At 32.5% G+C, this 16,857-nt stretch overlaps 1 protein-coding gene across 2 annotated transcripts; it reads right to left on the bottom strand.

Annotated features, from left to right (window-relative positions):
* Positions 1 to 4,501: 4,501 nt before the first annotated feature.
* Positions 4,502 to 14,789, bottom strand: LOC107002276 (V-type proton ATPase subunit B2-like). Of its 2 annotated transcripts, none has more exons than XM_015200230.2 (15): positions 14,640 to 14,789; positions 14,265 to 14,329; positions 12,876 to 12,931; positions 12,674 to 12,772; positions 12,470 to 12,529; positions 11,934 to 12,045; positions 11,636 to 11,844; positions 10,787 to 10,915; positions 10,540 to 10,677; positions 10,118 to 10,268; positions 9,938 to 10,020; positions 5,532 to 5,579; positions 5,371 to 5,424; positions 5,163 to 5,246; positions 4,502 to 5,050 (listed from the first exon to the last, which is right to left on the bottom strand). In XM_015200230.2, the coding sequence occupies exons 2-15, from the start codon at positions 14,320 to 14,322 to the stop codon at positions 4,865 to 4,867; spliced, it is 1,467 nt and encodes a 488-aa protein (XP_015055716.1). In that variant the 5' UTR covers positions 14,323 to 14,329; positions 14,640 to 14,789; the 3' UTR covers positions 4,502 to 4,864. The 2 variants fall into 2 exon arrangements, with proteins under 2 accessions (XP_015055716.1, XP_015055717.1); XM_015200231.2 differs by having other exon boundaries at positions 14,595 to 14,733.
* Positions 14,790 to 16,857: the final 2,068 nt, after the last annotated feature.

Genomic DNA, 16,857 nt, shown 5'->3' with positions numbered 1-16,857 from the left:
CGCACTTTCTCTTTTGACCAGGTCTTAGAAAAATGTTTGATAGGTACTTATTTTTTAAGGTTTGAGTGTCTAATAGAAAAATGGGCATGTTAAGGTGTCTAAGTGAATTTTGCGGACAACTTTAAGGGGCCGCAGATGACTTAAGTCTAACATTTATCTGGACATGTATGTATGTATGTATGTATGTATGTGGTGTGATTAACATTTATCTGGTATACAAAATACATAGGAAAGTGGTGAGCGAGAGTTAGGAACGCTATCAGAAAAATGTTAATTACATAGAGATTTTTTTGGGATTAGTGTGAATATTAGCAGGAAAATAAGTTTCATGCGGATTTTCATACTAATCCTTAGGAAAATCTCCATGTAATTCACAGTTTTCTTATAGTGGAACATGAGCGAGATTTATCATGTATCCTAGATACATGTGAATCCACTTGGATACAGTATATCTAGAATAAATTACACTTGACTTAGTCCCTATATATTCTGAATTACACGTATCTTGACGCACAAAAATTTGATAAGATTCGTAATATTACAAACCAGAGTATATTTAAGTAGTTAGCTTCTAAACTAGTGTGATTTACGTAAGTTTTCCTACTTTTTAAAACAAATATGAAGGTATTATTTGTAGAAGATGCAACTTTTCTGTATAAGAAAAGAATTATTAAAAAAAGTTTGACACATTAAAAATGTTGTATCTCAAGAAAGATTAAATAAATTAGCGATATTTTGATTGAATATAAATAATTAGAAGAAAATATTAATAACTTTGCATTCTAGAATTATAGACTTCATAACTTTTTTTTAAAAGTAATCAAAACCTCCATTCAAGTTAGCTTTAAGTCACCATTATGTCTGAGCCACCCCTAATTTGGCCTAACACTGAGAATGCTATAACATAATGTGTTTGACTTTATTGATTTTTTCGTATATTATTTACTGGAAAAATGATAAATACATATTCCAACTATCATAAACGTTATACATATATCATCCGTCATATTTTTGTGATATTGGTGTTCCTGCCGTCCATAAACAAGAGCATATATACCATTTATACTAACGGACATACACATGTCATAATCTTATCCACTGACCGACATTTATTAAATATTGAATTGACGGATAAGATTGTGACGTGTCCCTATTTAGTTTTCTATTAGAGTGAAGGACATATACGCTCTAGTTTTCGAATGGCAGGAACACCAATGTCGCAAAAATATAATGGATGATATTTGCATATCATTTACAATAGTTCAAAAGTATATTTATTTTTTTTTCCTTATTTTTATTTAAAAAGCAAGAGATATATTGATTTGTGACTTAGGAAAGAAGAAATAAATAAAATAGACATACAAATTTGGTGTCTTTATTGGAAATTTTATGAAAAATACAAATTTACTAAGAAGGAAGTCTATGTTCATTGCGTAATTGATTTAATTACTTTGTTCTAGAGAGAACCATTTTCTATGCTGATGTTGATGTTGTCCAATGGAGCAACATAAAAAGAGAGAATTGGAAATAGACACCACCTTTTCCAGACTTTGGACCATTTTCACCTCTCCATTTTCTTCTTGCCTATGTCGAGAGTGACTTTAAAATTTAAATTTTATAGGTTTAATTTTTAAATTTTTAAAATTATAATCATTATGTTTTAAAAGTTACGAATTTATATTACTTATGCTTTTTGTTAACACACTTATACTACTCAATCAAAAAAAGTTCCTCGTACTATTAATTTTTAACCTTAACAATATCAGGTGGTTTAAAAAAAATACACTAATTTTTTTTTTTGAGTTTCTTTCTCAATTTACAAAATATAAGTCTTTTAGCTAGTAAATATTTTTCTATTTGCTAGACGGTGAGGATATATATATATATATATGCACTAACTTTTTAAGAGGAAAATATTTTAGGCAAATTTAATATTTTAAACTTATGAGTCTAATAAATAAATTAATATATAATAATGATCAATAAAATATAAAGTAATATTTATTGACTGATCCTATTTAGTTTACTTTGTTATTTTGTTTTTCTAAAAAAATATGGAAAAGAGCCCATTCCTTGCCATGAAACCGGCCCAACCATTTTGTTATGAGTTCCTATAAGAAGATATATTATTATAATTTTCATTATAATTATTTAATCTATCGTAACATGTGTTGTTTTTTGGAAACCCCCAACCGCTACTAATGATTTGCTATCATACCTCTAATCACAAAATTAAGGATATATTTATGAAAAAAATAACTAATTAGATATATTTATTATTGTATATACTATTATTATATATACTTTCAAAATAATGTGTATCTTACCACTAAGTAAGAATTTCCTACCATATACTGAGGAAAATACATTTAGATACATATATTTTTGCTGCTAGATACACAAACGTAGGGAGAGAGGCAAGCGAAATGGGGAGGGAGAGACTTGAGGGAGGCGAGCGAGATTTATTATGTATCTCAGATACAAGTGAATCTATCTGGATATAATGTATTTAGAACATAATTACTCATAATTTTGACCTTATGTATTCAAAATCTGATAAAATATGTAGTATTGTAAATTAGATTGTATTTAAATAATTAGCTCCTAAACTAGTAGGATTCATTGAAAATTTCCTTATACTTATCCCTTTCCATTTTCAAAAAATCATATATGTGCATCTATCTATTATTTGTTATATTTTTACAAAAAAAAAATTGTGTAATCATCAATCAAATGGAAATGTTGTTCTCTAAGAATATATTATGCACTTCCGTTCCTTATTGGAAATGGTTGTCCAATATTGTGGCTATGCATGAGTTGGGACATACGCTTTAATTGGGTGGTTACCAATTAGTGGTCCATTTAGAGAGCACTACATGTGATCTACAATGTCTTGCCACCTTTGCACCTTGTTTGGACGGTTATTTTCTATTATATTGATAGTTTAATAAAGAATATTATTTGTTACTTAAATTTTATCCTAATGTACTAAAGTAGGTTACGTTACTTGGCCATGTTGAGTGATAATCATCTACTGCCGTCTGTGCATCAAAGTCAATTATTGCAAATAAAAATCTTCTCTCTTGCAAATGGATGAACATATATAAAAAAATATAATTAGGACCGGACATAAACACTGAAAAATCAAAATACTGAATCGAGCTGAATTTTTTCGATATTTCGATTTTGGTTTTTTAATTTTCAATAGGTATTCGATATATGTTCTTGTATTTTTTCGTATTTCGGTTTGATTCTCGGTATGTAATTTTGTGTTATTCAATATTTTGGTTTACCGAAATAGATTATATTAAAATATATATTTATATTATATTAATTATTAATGTTAAATAATAAATATTATAATTTAAAATAAAAAAGTAAAAAGTAAAAGACACTTCATTGATGTAACTAGTTTTAGCCCATTAAGCTGAAAAATCAAATAAAAAAATTTATAAATTTTAAAAAGTCCACTAAGCATGTTCATTAAAAAAATTGAAATAAAAAAATCGAACTGAAATAATATAAATCGAATCGAATTATTTCGATTCGGTGTTCCGTATACGTACAAGAACCGAAAACCGAAAAAACCACAAAAATAAAATCAAAATCGAATCGAATTACCGAATGCCCACCCCTAGATATAATGAGGTGCTGACTTATAAATATGAAGTGTACTGATAGAATATATAAAATCCTAAAAGTACTATCCTTTTAGGTTTAGACTATTTGACATATGACACACCTACTATTGAATAAATTCGAGTACGGAGCCTAAAGGGCAAAAAAAGTTGACAAAAGTTTCATAAGGGTATATCAAAAAAAAATTTAACCAAAACGGTAATTGCTACTGACGTAGCGATTTATTTTGACGGCGTTAAAGCAAAATCACTGCTCGAGCAGCGATATTTCACAATTTTTTTTTATTTTGAAATCGCTGCCAAGGCAGCGATTTTAGTAAAATTTTAATTTTTTTTTTGTGTGCCGTCAAAATAAATCGCTACGTCAGTAGCAATTTTACCGTTTTGGTTAAAAAAATTTTGATATAATCTTTTAAAATTTTTGTCAACTTTTTTTTCCCTTTAGGCTCCGAACTCGAATAAATCCTGTCGGCAATAGTTTCCTTCATAATCTATAGTTCTAGCTTTTGCATACATTAAAAGAAAAGGTACAGAAACTTAAAATTATACATAATTATTCTTATGTTTATGCTACTCAAGATGTTGAGGATCCATACCTGTCTACGCTCCTTGCCCCATCTTGCTCGTCCTGCAAAATGGAATGTTTGTTGTGTGTTGTTTCACGTAGAGGATTGTTGACAGTGGTCTTTCTCTCCTCTCTGAGAAAAAACAGTAGTACCAACAAATAATATGATAAGCGAAACAGAGGTTTATGAGGCAATTGCTTTATTGTACATCACCTAATTCTTTTTGATGATGCACAAAGTCGTATTGTATCTGGTGAGCCCAAGGTATCCTAAACCTGGAAAAATCTACTCTTGAAGTTGAAACTACAAAACTGATATAAAGATCTTTTATTCAAAAGAATCAGCTTTTAGTCCATGAAACAATAAAATTGCTTCATACATAAAAAGGGCTGAGCATAAAACTTAGAAGCCCCCCTAATGTTATTGGAATTTAAACAAAACCAATATAGGCTGCAGCATCTCACACAACACAACAGGTGATAAATTACAAGATGTGACTGGTTCCCAAAGAAATAGCATTGACTTTTAGAAACTGGAGAACCTTTGTTTTGGGAACAGGTTGATTGTTGAGCTAAAATGAGATGCACAAAGAGGAAAGCCAATGTATTGCACCAAGGAATTGCACAAGAGACTTAAAAGTATAAAGATGGTTCCTTCCTGTCAATTAGATGCATCACGGCTGTAATACTGATCCAGGGTCTTTGCTGGGATACGATGCAAAAGCTCACGAGGAAAGATGCGAAGAAGTGTCCAAGCTAAATCAAGTGACTGGAATATATTGCGGGTGTCATAAGCTCCTTGAGAGACAAACTTCCTCTCAAATTTGTCAAGGAACTCTAAGTAAAGCTGTTTAAATCAAAAAGGAGTCTTCAGTCATTTTATCATTGATTATTGATAACCTACGCAAAACATAGCTCAAAATTTATTAAACAAAAGGACTTTTTCTCAAGCAACCTACCAAGTCCTCAGAAGAAAGTGCTTCTTCTCCAACCACAGCTTTCATTGCCTGGACATCTTTTCCAATGGCATAATTTGCATACAACTAAATGTTTTTGAAATCAATGCAAAACGGAAAAATAAGCAACATTAACGGAGGTTCAAGGTATCAACTCTCTTGAAGGTATGAAGATTAATCAAGCAACGAAATACATTTTTTATCAACTTACCTGGTTGGATACATCAGCATGATCCCTTCTAGTCATACCCTCACCAATGGCACTCTGCAAAGAAATTTAAGGGGTTAATCGGAATATCACATGTAAGGCTTCCTCTAATTTCCATTAAAATGATATGACAGTATATAAAGTAAAGAGATACATGTGCTCACCTTCATCAGCCGAGATAAGGATGGAAGTACATTGATTGGAGGATATATCTGTTACAGTTCAGAAGAGAAAAAAAAATTCCGAGTCATTTCTGTTCAAAATCCAAGATGTAAAAACATTCAATAATGGCAACCTTCTGTAGCACTCTGAATTGGAAATTATCCAAATTTAAAACTCGACTTAACAAGTAAGGTTGCGGGTGTTTACATTAACTGGGTACTTCTCACTCACTTTTGCAAAAAGTATTTTTTAAATTGATCAGTTAAACAGAAACTGCAACTCTATAAAATTGCTTTATTGAGAAACAATTCTAACAAAAAGCACTTTCCAGAATAGGCCGTTGAAGATTGGCTAAACAGGCTATTAATCTAGTTTTGGTTTCTCGGGATTATTATAATTTTAGGTCTAGAACAAGTCTAGGAGGTATGGATCACCGTGAAGGTAATTATGTATTCTCCCGGAAGAATAAGAAAAATGAATCTCAGATTATCATCTTCATATGAAACAATGACAATTAAGCTATGTCTGGTGAAGGCGTGAAGCTGACGACTTCCATGGAAAAATAACACTAAAATGTGGAATGTGTACTGTTTGGCCTGAGCTAGCACTATACAAGTATAATAACTCCCTTTAAATCCTATCGGTCATTTCCTAATATTCATTTCAGTTAACAAAACCCAAATAGAAAGTAACTTAGATGTTCTAAATACTAGCAACATGCAATTCAGGAGTGGTGTAGGCAATGAGCAAGTGCAAAATAGAGAAGAAGTATGTCTTATATTAGAGTTTACGTTATACTAATATAATAAGCACGTAATTAAAGAGGAAGAAGAGACAAAATGGTTCAAGTTCCCTCCTAAGTTGATAAGTTAGCATTGTTGCCAACTTGTACTACTTTTTAATAATAATACAGAAAAGGCTCAAAAATACCCTTGAACTATTCGAAATAGCTCAAATATACCCTTAAACTTTATTTCGGCTCAAAACTACCCTTCCCGTCATACTATTGGGTCAAAAATACCCTTCTTATTAACGGAAGTTGTTAAATGCCACGTGGATGCCATATGGATGCCACATTGAATGCCAATAGGATTCCACTACCACGTAGACTAAATACAAAGGGTCAAAAATACCCTTAAACTATCAAAAATAGCTCATATATACACCCTTAAACTATATTTCGGCTCATAACTACCCTTTCCGTCAAACTATTGGATCAAAAGTACCCTTCCTATTAACAGAAGTTGTTAAATGCCATGTGGATGCCACATTGCATGCCAATAAGGTTCTACTGCCACATAGACTAAATCCCTAAATCCTAATTACTTCTCCCCTCATTTCATTATTTCAGAAATGATATATTCACCCGTTCTCCATCATTTCGCGACTAGGGTTTCATACTTTTCTTCGTGGTTGAGTTTCAAAGTGGATATTCACACTTGTAGGTTAGTAAATATTTTTTCTTATTTTATTATGTTTACGATTTCAAAGTATGATAGTTAGGATTTCACAACTTTCCCCTAATTTCGCAGCTAAGGCTTCGTAGCTTTCTTCGGGGCTAAATTTCAAAGTGGATATTCATGGTCGTAGGTTAGTTAATATTTTTTCTTATTTTATTACAGTTACGATTTCAAAGTATGATAGATAGAATTTCACAACTTTTCCGTCATTTTGCGGCCAAGGTTTCATAACTTTCTTCACTGATGAATTTCAAAATGGATTTTCGTGGTTGTAAACACAATAAAATCAGAAAAAAGTTTACTAACCTATAACCACGAATATCCACTTTGAAACCCAACAACGAAGAAAACTATGAAACCTTAGCCGCGAAATGAGGGAGAAGGGGTGAAATTGTTTCTGGAAAATAATGAAATGAGGGGAAAATGAGTAATTAAGATTGAGGGATTTAGTCAATATGGCACATGTGGAATTTACCCAACTTCCGCTAATAATAAGGTCACTTTTGACCAATAGTTTGACGGGAAAGGTAGTTTTGAGCCGAAATATAGTTTAAGGGTAAATATGAGCTATTTCGGATAGTTTAAGGGTACTTTTGACCCTTTTCCTTTTATTCTATGTGGCAGTCTATGTTGCTCGGACTCTCCAAAAATGCCAATGGGTGCGTGTCAGATTCGCCAAAAGTAGTGTATTTTTGAAGAATCCGAGACGGGTGTGGCATCAAAAGTGAAGAGTCCGCGCAACTAAGGTGGCAGTGGAAATCTATTGGGGTGCCATGTGGCATTCATGTGGCATCCACATGGCATTTAACAATTTTCGTTAATTAGAAGGGCATTTTTGACCCCATAGTTTGACGGAAAGGGTAGTTTTGAGCCAAAATATAGTTTAAGGGTATACATGAGCTATTTCAGATAGTTTAAGGGTATTTTTGACCCTTTTCCGATAATAATATTCATGTCTCATTTGTGATTAATGGACTACTAATGGTTTGAATTATATAATTTCAGGTTTTGGGAGCCTTCGAAAAGCATAAAGGATTGGAATAGCTTCAAATACTTGAGAAAATTGGACATGAAGGCCAAAATTTAAAGAAAAAGTGGCTAAAAACAAAGGAAAAAATCTGAGCCGGCCACGTGGCTCACGCACAAATAGCGGCCACATGACCTCACCCACGCAGCCAAGGAGATGAAGGGGGAGCTTTCGTCCATACAACTCACCCATTTAGCTCGGCCAAGTAATTGGTCGAGGGGTGTTTTACCCACATTTTTTGGAAAACTTCAAACAAAATTATAGAAACTACGGCGTTTTCCTAAATTCATCTTGGTATCTTTTGAGCTAAGAGAGTCACCATAGCTAGACTTTTCACCATAGATTTTGCATTTTCTTACTTAATTGGCCCTTAGCTATGTCTCTCTTTTCCTTTTCTCTTGTAATTTCCATTTCTAGTAGTGAATAGCTAAATAGTTGGGGTTGTAAACTCTCATGGTATTAATGTGAATGATTTAGTTTATCTTGTTTATTATTACTTGGGTTGTATTCTCTACTTGTTTACATTATTATTTGCCAATTTGGTGGTTGCAAACACTAGATCAAGCCCTTCACATCTATTTCTTTCTTGGAAAAGTGAAATAGATTGGGTATTTGGCAAGTAGCGAGCAAGAGCATATTAAGGAGTATATATTGCTTTTGATTGATGAAATTGAACTAGTAATAGGGAGATATCTACTTGGGTCTTTATCAATTGTCTTAATATCTTCACTTGGGTTTGAAAGAACTTTTAGGGATAAGCTTGCGAGAATTGGAAAATTCTAGTGAGTAGTGAGTGATTAGCAACTGAATCATAATCACTATTCCTATGTATTTAAGCAAGATGATACATTCATGAACTAGCAATGCCATGTTGCGTCATGACCCCGACCCCTCTCTTAATTGGAAACAAGTAATTTTTTCTTGCATTCTCAGTGTTTGATAAAGGTCATAGCTTAGTATAATAGTCTAGTTTTAGAAATAATTGAACGTTAGAAGATTACCTTAGGAATTTCCAAATTTTAATACTTTATAGACATCTCGACGCAAGCGGACTCCTCGTGGGATTGAGCACGACCATTGTTGGGTTTATTACTTCTACGACCATACTACATTTCATTTTGAGGTGTAGCATAGACGTTCCCAATTTTTGGGGAAAGAGGAAAAGGAAGGGATTTTGATAACATTTTGTGTTAAAGAACTAGTAAGTTATCCATTTTTCTGAAGCTTTGCTTGGGATCTAGAGAAGAGGAGATAAAGGAAGGAAAAGTACAATTGTTCAATATCTTTTAACAATGGAACAAAGTGTCATCAATTTTTTTTAAGACCAGGAAATCCATCTAGAACCAAACCCAGACCCCGAAACTCAGGGATAATGGGTCCGCCGCTTATCCTTCTACTGTTAAATATCAGGCTCGTCAATTTTTCTTTTCCTGTTTTTTTCTAATTGTACATTTCTCATCCTTTCCTTACCCTTCGTTTCGGAAAATAAGGTAAAAACCTAATCAGGTTACTAGACTGATTCAGAAAATTTAGAGTTAATTTTAATAAACAATTTAGAAAGGACGAAGTTCAAGATTTAGTTTCAACCCCGTGGAATGGTAATGAAGCTTGTAATTCTGTTTATTTGGCCCAGAGCTTTACCTATTAAGGGAAATGGTGTTGGTAACAGAGAAGCTTATCCAGAATTTTTTTTGTCTACTTTGAATAGTATCACAAAACATGCTTTCCTATTGTCGAAAACAGTAAAAGATTTTTTCAATTTCTTTTACAAGGAATCAACAACAATAAAAGATTGAAAAAGCAGAGAGCTTAGAATACCCACTTTAGGTAGATCAATTGCTCATTTACTGGTAAGATCTATAAAACAATTTTACCCATTTACGAGTATATATGAGCACTCAGCCTCACAGCTATACAATACCTGTCGGTTATGAAGCTGTCGGTCTATATATATTTGTCCTTCTGTGATATAGCCTGTAAGATCTGGAGTTGGATGCGTAATATCTGTTCAAACAACAGAAACTAGGGACTCAATAACAAATATAATTGAGCGTTAAGAAGCAGAAGAAATAGCCTGAAATTATTGCTCGCTGTAAGTTACCATCATTTGGCATGGTTAGAATTGGAATTTGCGTGATGGAGCCCGTCCGTCCCTCAATACGCCCAGCTCGTTCATAGATCGTTGCCAGATCAGTATACATATAACCAGGATATCCACGCCTTCCAGGCACTTCTTCTCGGGCAGCAGATACCTGTGGAAGGATGAGAAGCATGGTTTCAGCTCTCAGTGGTCTACGGAACTCAGAACATCATTCTTCTTCTTCTTTTGAATAAAGTAAATCAGAGCATCTGATAACACCACATAACTGAGATGTACTAATATTTTTTCATTTTATTTTATTTTATTTTGGAAAATGGTAATGTTGAGACGTACTAGTATTAAGTTCTAAGAGTGCTCCATATTAAACACAAACATGATTATATAAAGTTGAAAGGTCATGAGGTACACTTCATAAACAATACCTCACGCAGAGCATCAGCATATGAACTCATATCGGTTAAAATGACAAGAACATGCTTCCCACATTCGTATGCTAGATATTCTGCAGTGGTCAGAGCAATCCTGGGAGTAATGATGCGTTCTATTGTAGGATCATTTGCCTACGAGAAGTAAACATAGGAGATAGCAATGAGCTTCACCTTATAGAATTATTACTATTTCACAGAACCAAATATTCATGTGTTAGTCTGAGTTAAATCCATGCATTACCAGATTTAAGAAAAGCGTCACTCTCTCCATGGATCCATTTTCCTCAAAATCGCGTTTGAAAAATTGTGCGGTTTCCATGTTGACTCCCATAGCTGCAAAGACTATGGCAAAATTGTCCGCTTCACTGTCCTGGGACACCAAGGAAGAAAGTGAGATTATGTCAATGTGAATCTAACTCAATCACCAAAACATGGAGACCAAAATGTGTCATTCGGACCAGTTATTCACAGGTAGATTAGAGAAGGAACTAACACTCAGTAACAGCTTTTTGAAAAGGATTAGCTCTGCTCAGTTTTTCCCTTTTAAAGATATAGTTAATGAACTTCACAAGCAGAGGAAGAAAGAACATTGCAGACTCATATTTTGTTCTTCCTCATCTTGGATGCAATGTTGTGAAGTCCACTACAATGCAGTAATCTAAGGCTATCATGTTATATGACAACAGTAAAATTTCAACACATAATAAAAACACGCATTTAGGCCTAGAAAGACAATTGAAGTATTCAATGGGCATTTCAAGCAAAGAGTCATACTTCCTGTTATCAGCATATTAGACATTTGAAATATGTAATCCCTTCATTCCATTTCTTAAGACAGTATTTGACTGGGTACTGAGTTTGATACTTTAATTTGACTAATTTATTGTATAAGTGATAGTGGAGAAAATATTAAATATAGCTGAAAAATAGTTTGACAGAAAAACATCAAATACATTTAGTAATTTAATGAACTTGAACTCTAGTAATTTTGTGAAAGTTGTATAGGAATGGAATGGTGCCAAGTAGCAAAATGGAAAAGAGACATATGAGCTGAGGCGGATGGAGTACGTTACAAGAAACTACTACTAACCTCAAGAAGATTTTCAGATTTCTCCAACCTCTTCACTAAACCAGCTTGTCGGCAGATCTGAGCCGCAATTTCATTATGAGGAAGACCAGCAGCAGAGAATAGAGGAATTTTCTGCCCTCTAGCAATTGAATTCATGACGTCAATTGTTGAAATTCCTGTCTGTATCATCTCTTCAGGATATGTTCTCTCACTGGGGTTGATAGAACTTCCTAAAATTCACATATTACATATAGCAGGATATTAGTCCAGGAATCTCATGTAAGAGCCAAAGCTAAACCTGGTAGAACTAAGTACTTACCAGAAATATCCCTGTAAGCCTCAGGTAAAATAGGAGGACCATTGTCAATTGGCTTTCCAGAACCATTAAATATGCGTCCAAGCATATCGAGTGAGACAGGTGTCTTCAAAACCTGCAAACATATATATACAATTAGAAAGTAATGAAAATGATAAACCATTAGAAGCATAAGTTATATCTCCTCTAATAAAAGAATAATAGCACCCATTATGAATATTATCTTCGTTGCAGGGTCCATATCATTTCTTACTTTTCTCCCTCATTGAACAAATACAATGTTATCGTAACATGTTGACACTAACAAGTTTATTTTTCTTGACAAGAATTTTGCATGCCATATACAACACTTCGAATGCAACAGAGAGTAATAAAAGGCTAAACAAAAGGTGACTGCATGTTATTGCAGACCAATTTTTTCAGTGGCCCTTGAAAAGAATTGATGAAAACAGAGGGGGACTTTCTACAAGTGATTTATGTTAATCGGATTTAATGGAACAAAAGTCATGAGAAAATATGAGTTATAAAATATGTTGTACCTCCCCAGTAAACTGCACAGTTGTGTACTTGTTGTCAATTCCAGATGTTCCTTCAAAAACCTGGTAAAAACAAAAGAGGAAATGAGCATGCTATTGCAGATTCAATTTATTCTAGAAGAATTGTCAGAAGGTATAAACTTAAAATGGATGAAACATTTGTCAGAAGTCAAATCTAGCCATAAGTGATCCTAAAGACTAATAGACCTGAACAACAGCTTTTTCTCCATCAACTTCCAGAACTTGTCCACGTCGGGTTGTTCCATCTCCCAAACGAATATTAACAATCTCCTGGTACTTAGGTCCCTGACAAGAGAAATACAGATACACATGATTCTAGTTGCATTAACAAAAATTGCAATAAACTACATTAAGTTTAAAAAGCAAAAGCGAAGTGCACGATGATTACCTTAACTTTTTCAAGGATAACCAGTGGTCCAGCAACACCAGAGACAGTCCTGTATTCTGCAATTTCCGCAACATTAGAAGAAGATGCGGATCCAGGATTAGGAGGTTTTTTTTGAGAGCCACATTTCTTTGAACGTAGATACCACTGTCATAGAATCGCTAATTTCTAATGAACATCCAAAATTTGGCTCATCGGTAAGGGATTTTCAATCACCATTTGTCAAAACGTTAGCAATGAGCAAAATACAGCCGGACTCCATCAAAAAATTGAGGAGAAATTAGTAATTTTTGGAAGTATGTAAGTCTATGTTTGAACTAGTGTGGCACCTAAATCCTCCAAATAGGGTAAAACTCTTGGTTGGTTTGCTCAACTATAGGCTTCAATCATTGTTCTTCTTTTCAATTTATACAGACAAATAAATCAAATAAAAAAAATGTAACGATTATAATAACATAGCGCAAAACAAAAAATTGATCCAACTTGTGAGTTAAGAGTGAGAACAAACAATTGTTTTCAGTTCCATTATTAAGTGGTTATGACAACAAGACAAGCATCATCATTACAGGGAGAGAATGAACTTTTAAGTTTAATACAGAAGAAACAATCTTCTTTTATTTTATATATACTTAAAGTGTTATAAAGATGAGACAAAAAAAAACTAAAGAATCAATTAAAAAGAGTCAAGCAGCATTTAATTTTAATGAAGAATAGTTTTGGTCAAGAGGAAAAGAAAAGAACCATAGAGAATGGAATACTTGTATGTGTATCTGTATGTATCTCTATTGCTTCAGCAAGCCTAAAATTACTACCTATTGGCAGAGGGATCCGAACTCCCAGTGCTTGGGAGAAACTTTAAACATTTGCTACTGGCACCTTTGCCTAATTTGTTACTACAGGTAGCACTTTATCTATTTCTACTATTCTTCAATATATACGTATAAATACAAAGTTTCAACTAAGCTTGTGGATCACATGGTACCCCATAGATCTTGCCCTGATTAGAAGTCACCATGAATCTTCTAAATGGAACTTCTAAACAAATTCCTGTGTTGACTCAACTATAAAATAAGATTGAGAGCCAGAAAATATATAGTTTATTATTGATGATCCACTGGAATTTAAGCAGAAGGTACATCACACTCTATTCATAATTTATACAAGTACTTGCCAATGAAATCTTCTAACTACTAAAATCAAGAAATAGAAACTCCGCTCTCATTTGCACATGAACTACACAAAACGAAATCCAAAGGGTCTTTAACTACAGTTATCTCCCAACTTGAAAAGCTCTATCAGCAAAACTAGGACTGTAACTTGGCTCTTGTTTATATCATTACAAATCATAAATAAACTTCATTCCACAAAACAAAAGGTACCACATGAACTTACCCATTCCAACCTCGAGGGTTCCTTCCTCCATGTCAATATTTTTTTTTGCCTTACCCATACTTAACCTGAAAATGAACAATAATAATACATCAATAATCAATTATCAACTATACCTCCATACCAAAATATTAATAACAAAATTGCGAGGTCTCTGACTAGCATAAAAATAGTACTCCATCTGTCTCAATTTTAAACTTATCAAAGGGCCAAATTATAACTAACTTTCAGAATTAAATCGAGATAGACTATCTTTTACATTTCAAATATTCGAAAAATTCTAGTTTCAATTATCCTAATCAAAATGATAGTGATGTGAGTAGAAAAACTAACCGAAAGGATGAAGATTCAAAAATGGATCTGTAAAAAGGAGCTTACCTTTTCTTCTGAAATACAGAGGAGAAAAAAGTAGATGGACCGGAGAGAGAATAAAAACCGGAATCAACGTGATGCCACGCTAGTGAAAGAGAGATCCAAGGGTGGGTGGGTCGGATTGAGTTACCACTTGAAAAATAAAAAAAGCTATACAAGAAACAAATTAATTATCCTAATAGTAGTGTTAAAAAAAAATAATGTAATAGACATATGTTATACTCCCTCAATTCGATTTATCTTGTCACGTTTTACTTTATGACTTACTATCTATTAACCGTTTATCATATTTCTTGACATACGTGCTTTTCTAACTAAGATCATATTTTTGATATGTTAATATTTTGTCTAATCATTTAGTTTCAAGACTTTTTCGATATGTCCCCTATCTCTTATCATATTCATCATAGCTTAACCTCTTACATCTCCTCACTTGAGTATTTGTCCATCTTCTCTTCACATGCATGTATGATTCTAGTCTCGTCTCTCTTATTTGTTCACCACACTCCGAATATCTTCTTTTTTAATTATATCTATCCTAGTATGTCTATACATCTATTTCAACATCCTTACTTTCGTTACTTTCATCTCTCATATGTGTGAATTGTTGATCAGTCAACACTTCATCTCCTTTAACTATTCTCACATGAATCTTCGCTCATGCGGTATATGTCCCTAATTCCCCTAATGTAAACTACAGATACACATAAACTTCAAGCATCTCCACGTAACTCTCTAGGGACCTTATTAAAAGTTTTTTTTTTTAAGTAGAAAATATCATATGATGATATGAAAATGCCGTTTTTTATATTTCTATATTGTTCAATCAATCTCCTTAGATATGAATGACTTTTGTAGTTGAACACGTTGATATTAAATCAAATTGGGTTTTAGCAATATGCATACTCTTCATCACCGTTATATGTCCTCATTACCCTCTTCCAAAATTTCATAGTGTGGCTTATATGTTTGATGACCTCTATAATTATTGCAAATTTAGATACATTCTTATTCTTGTAAATGCTCAGATATTTTTGACGTCCTGAAATGATGTTAAATAACTCAATTAACCATTACATGTTTTCTTTACATGTATATGTACACTTTTTCAACATATTATCTATGTATAACTATTGTCAGCGATACTTATTCACTCTATTGTGTATTAAGGTATTCATTACTAATATATGAAAATTTGTGGTATTATTAGTGCAATGGGTATTAATGAATGCATTAGTATGGTTAAAGACTCAATTGTCCCTATGAACCTTTTCTACATCTTTTTCTTCATATTTGTAAAGTGCATCTTTGTAAATAAATATTTTTTTTAAAAAAAATTATGCAATGTGTGCTATTTTTAATACATCAAATTAAACAATGCATAAAAATAATTTCTACATAATTAATACTAGCATAACTAATACAAATATTATTAATACGCATTATTATTGCCCTACCAAACTACCCCTAGAAGAGAAGGAGAAAAAGCATCATTATGTTTTTTGCTTCCCCTTTAAATTTATGTAAATAATTTATTTAATTTAGTTCATTTCAAAAATAAAAAATTAGAACATTTTGTTTTATCTTAACGAAAAGCTTATATAGCAAATTATTTAATATTTAAAAGTTTTATTTATTATTTTAATTTTTTTGAAATCAATTAAAAAAAATTCAAATAAAGAAGTGAGTACATAAAAATGGGTATTATTTTCAATTCATAAAAAATAATTTTTACATAATTAATACTAGTATAATCAATACAAATATTATTAATACACTTTACTAAGCGTTATTCTTGCCTTACCTAACTACCCCTAAAAGAGAGGAGAAAAAGCATCACTATGTTTTTTGCTTCCCTTTAAATTTATGTACATAATTTATATATTTTTTAGTTCATTTCAAAAAAAAAAAATGAGAACATTTTGTTTTATCTTAATGAAAAACTTTTATAGCCACGTAAACTATTTGATGTTTAAAACCACACAAGTTCCAGATCCCAAAAGTTTTATTTATTATTTTAAATCTTTTTGAAATCAGTTTTAAAAGAATCACAAAAAGAAGTCAGTATATAATTTAGACATAATACATATATTGAATTCTAAACTTGGCTTCAAATTTTAACTTTGCCCTCTAACTGTCATAATGCACAATCAGACACTTTAACGATCCAACTTTTAATTAAATAAACACATGAGTCCTACATGGTACAATACACGTAGGACAA

The sequence above is a fragment of the Solanum pennellii genome, chromosome 10 (genome assembly GCF_001406875.1).
Source record: "Solanum pennellii chromosome 10, SPENNV200".
NCBI classification, from domain to species: domain Eukaryota; kingdom Viridiplantae; phylum Streptophyta; class Magnoliopsida; order Solanales; family Solanaceae; genus Solanum; species Solanum pennellii.
This window is presented reverse-complemented; position numbering and strand designations above follow the sequence as displayed.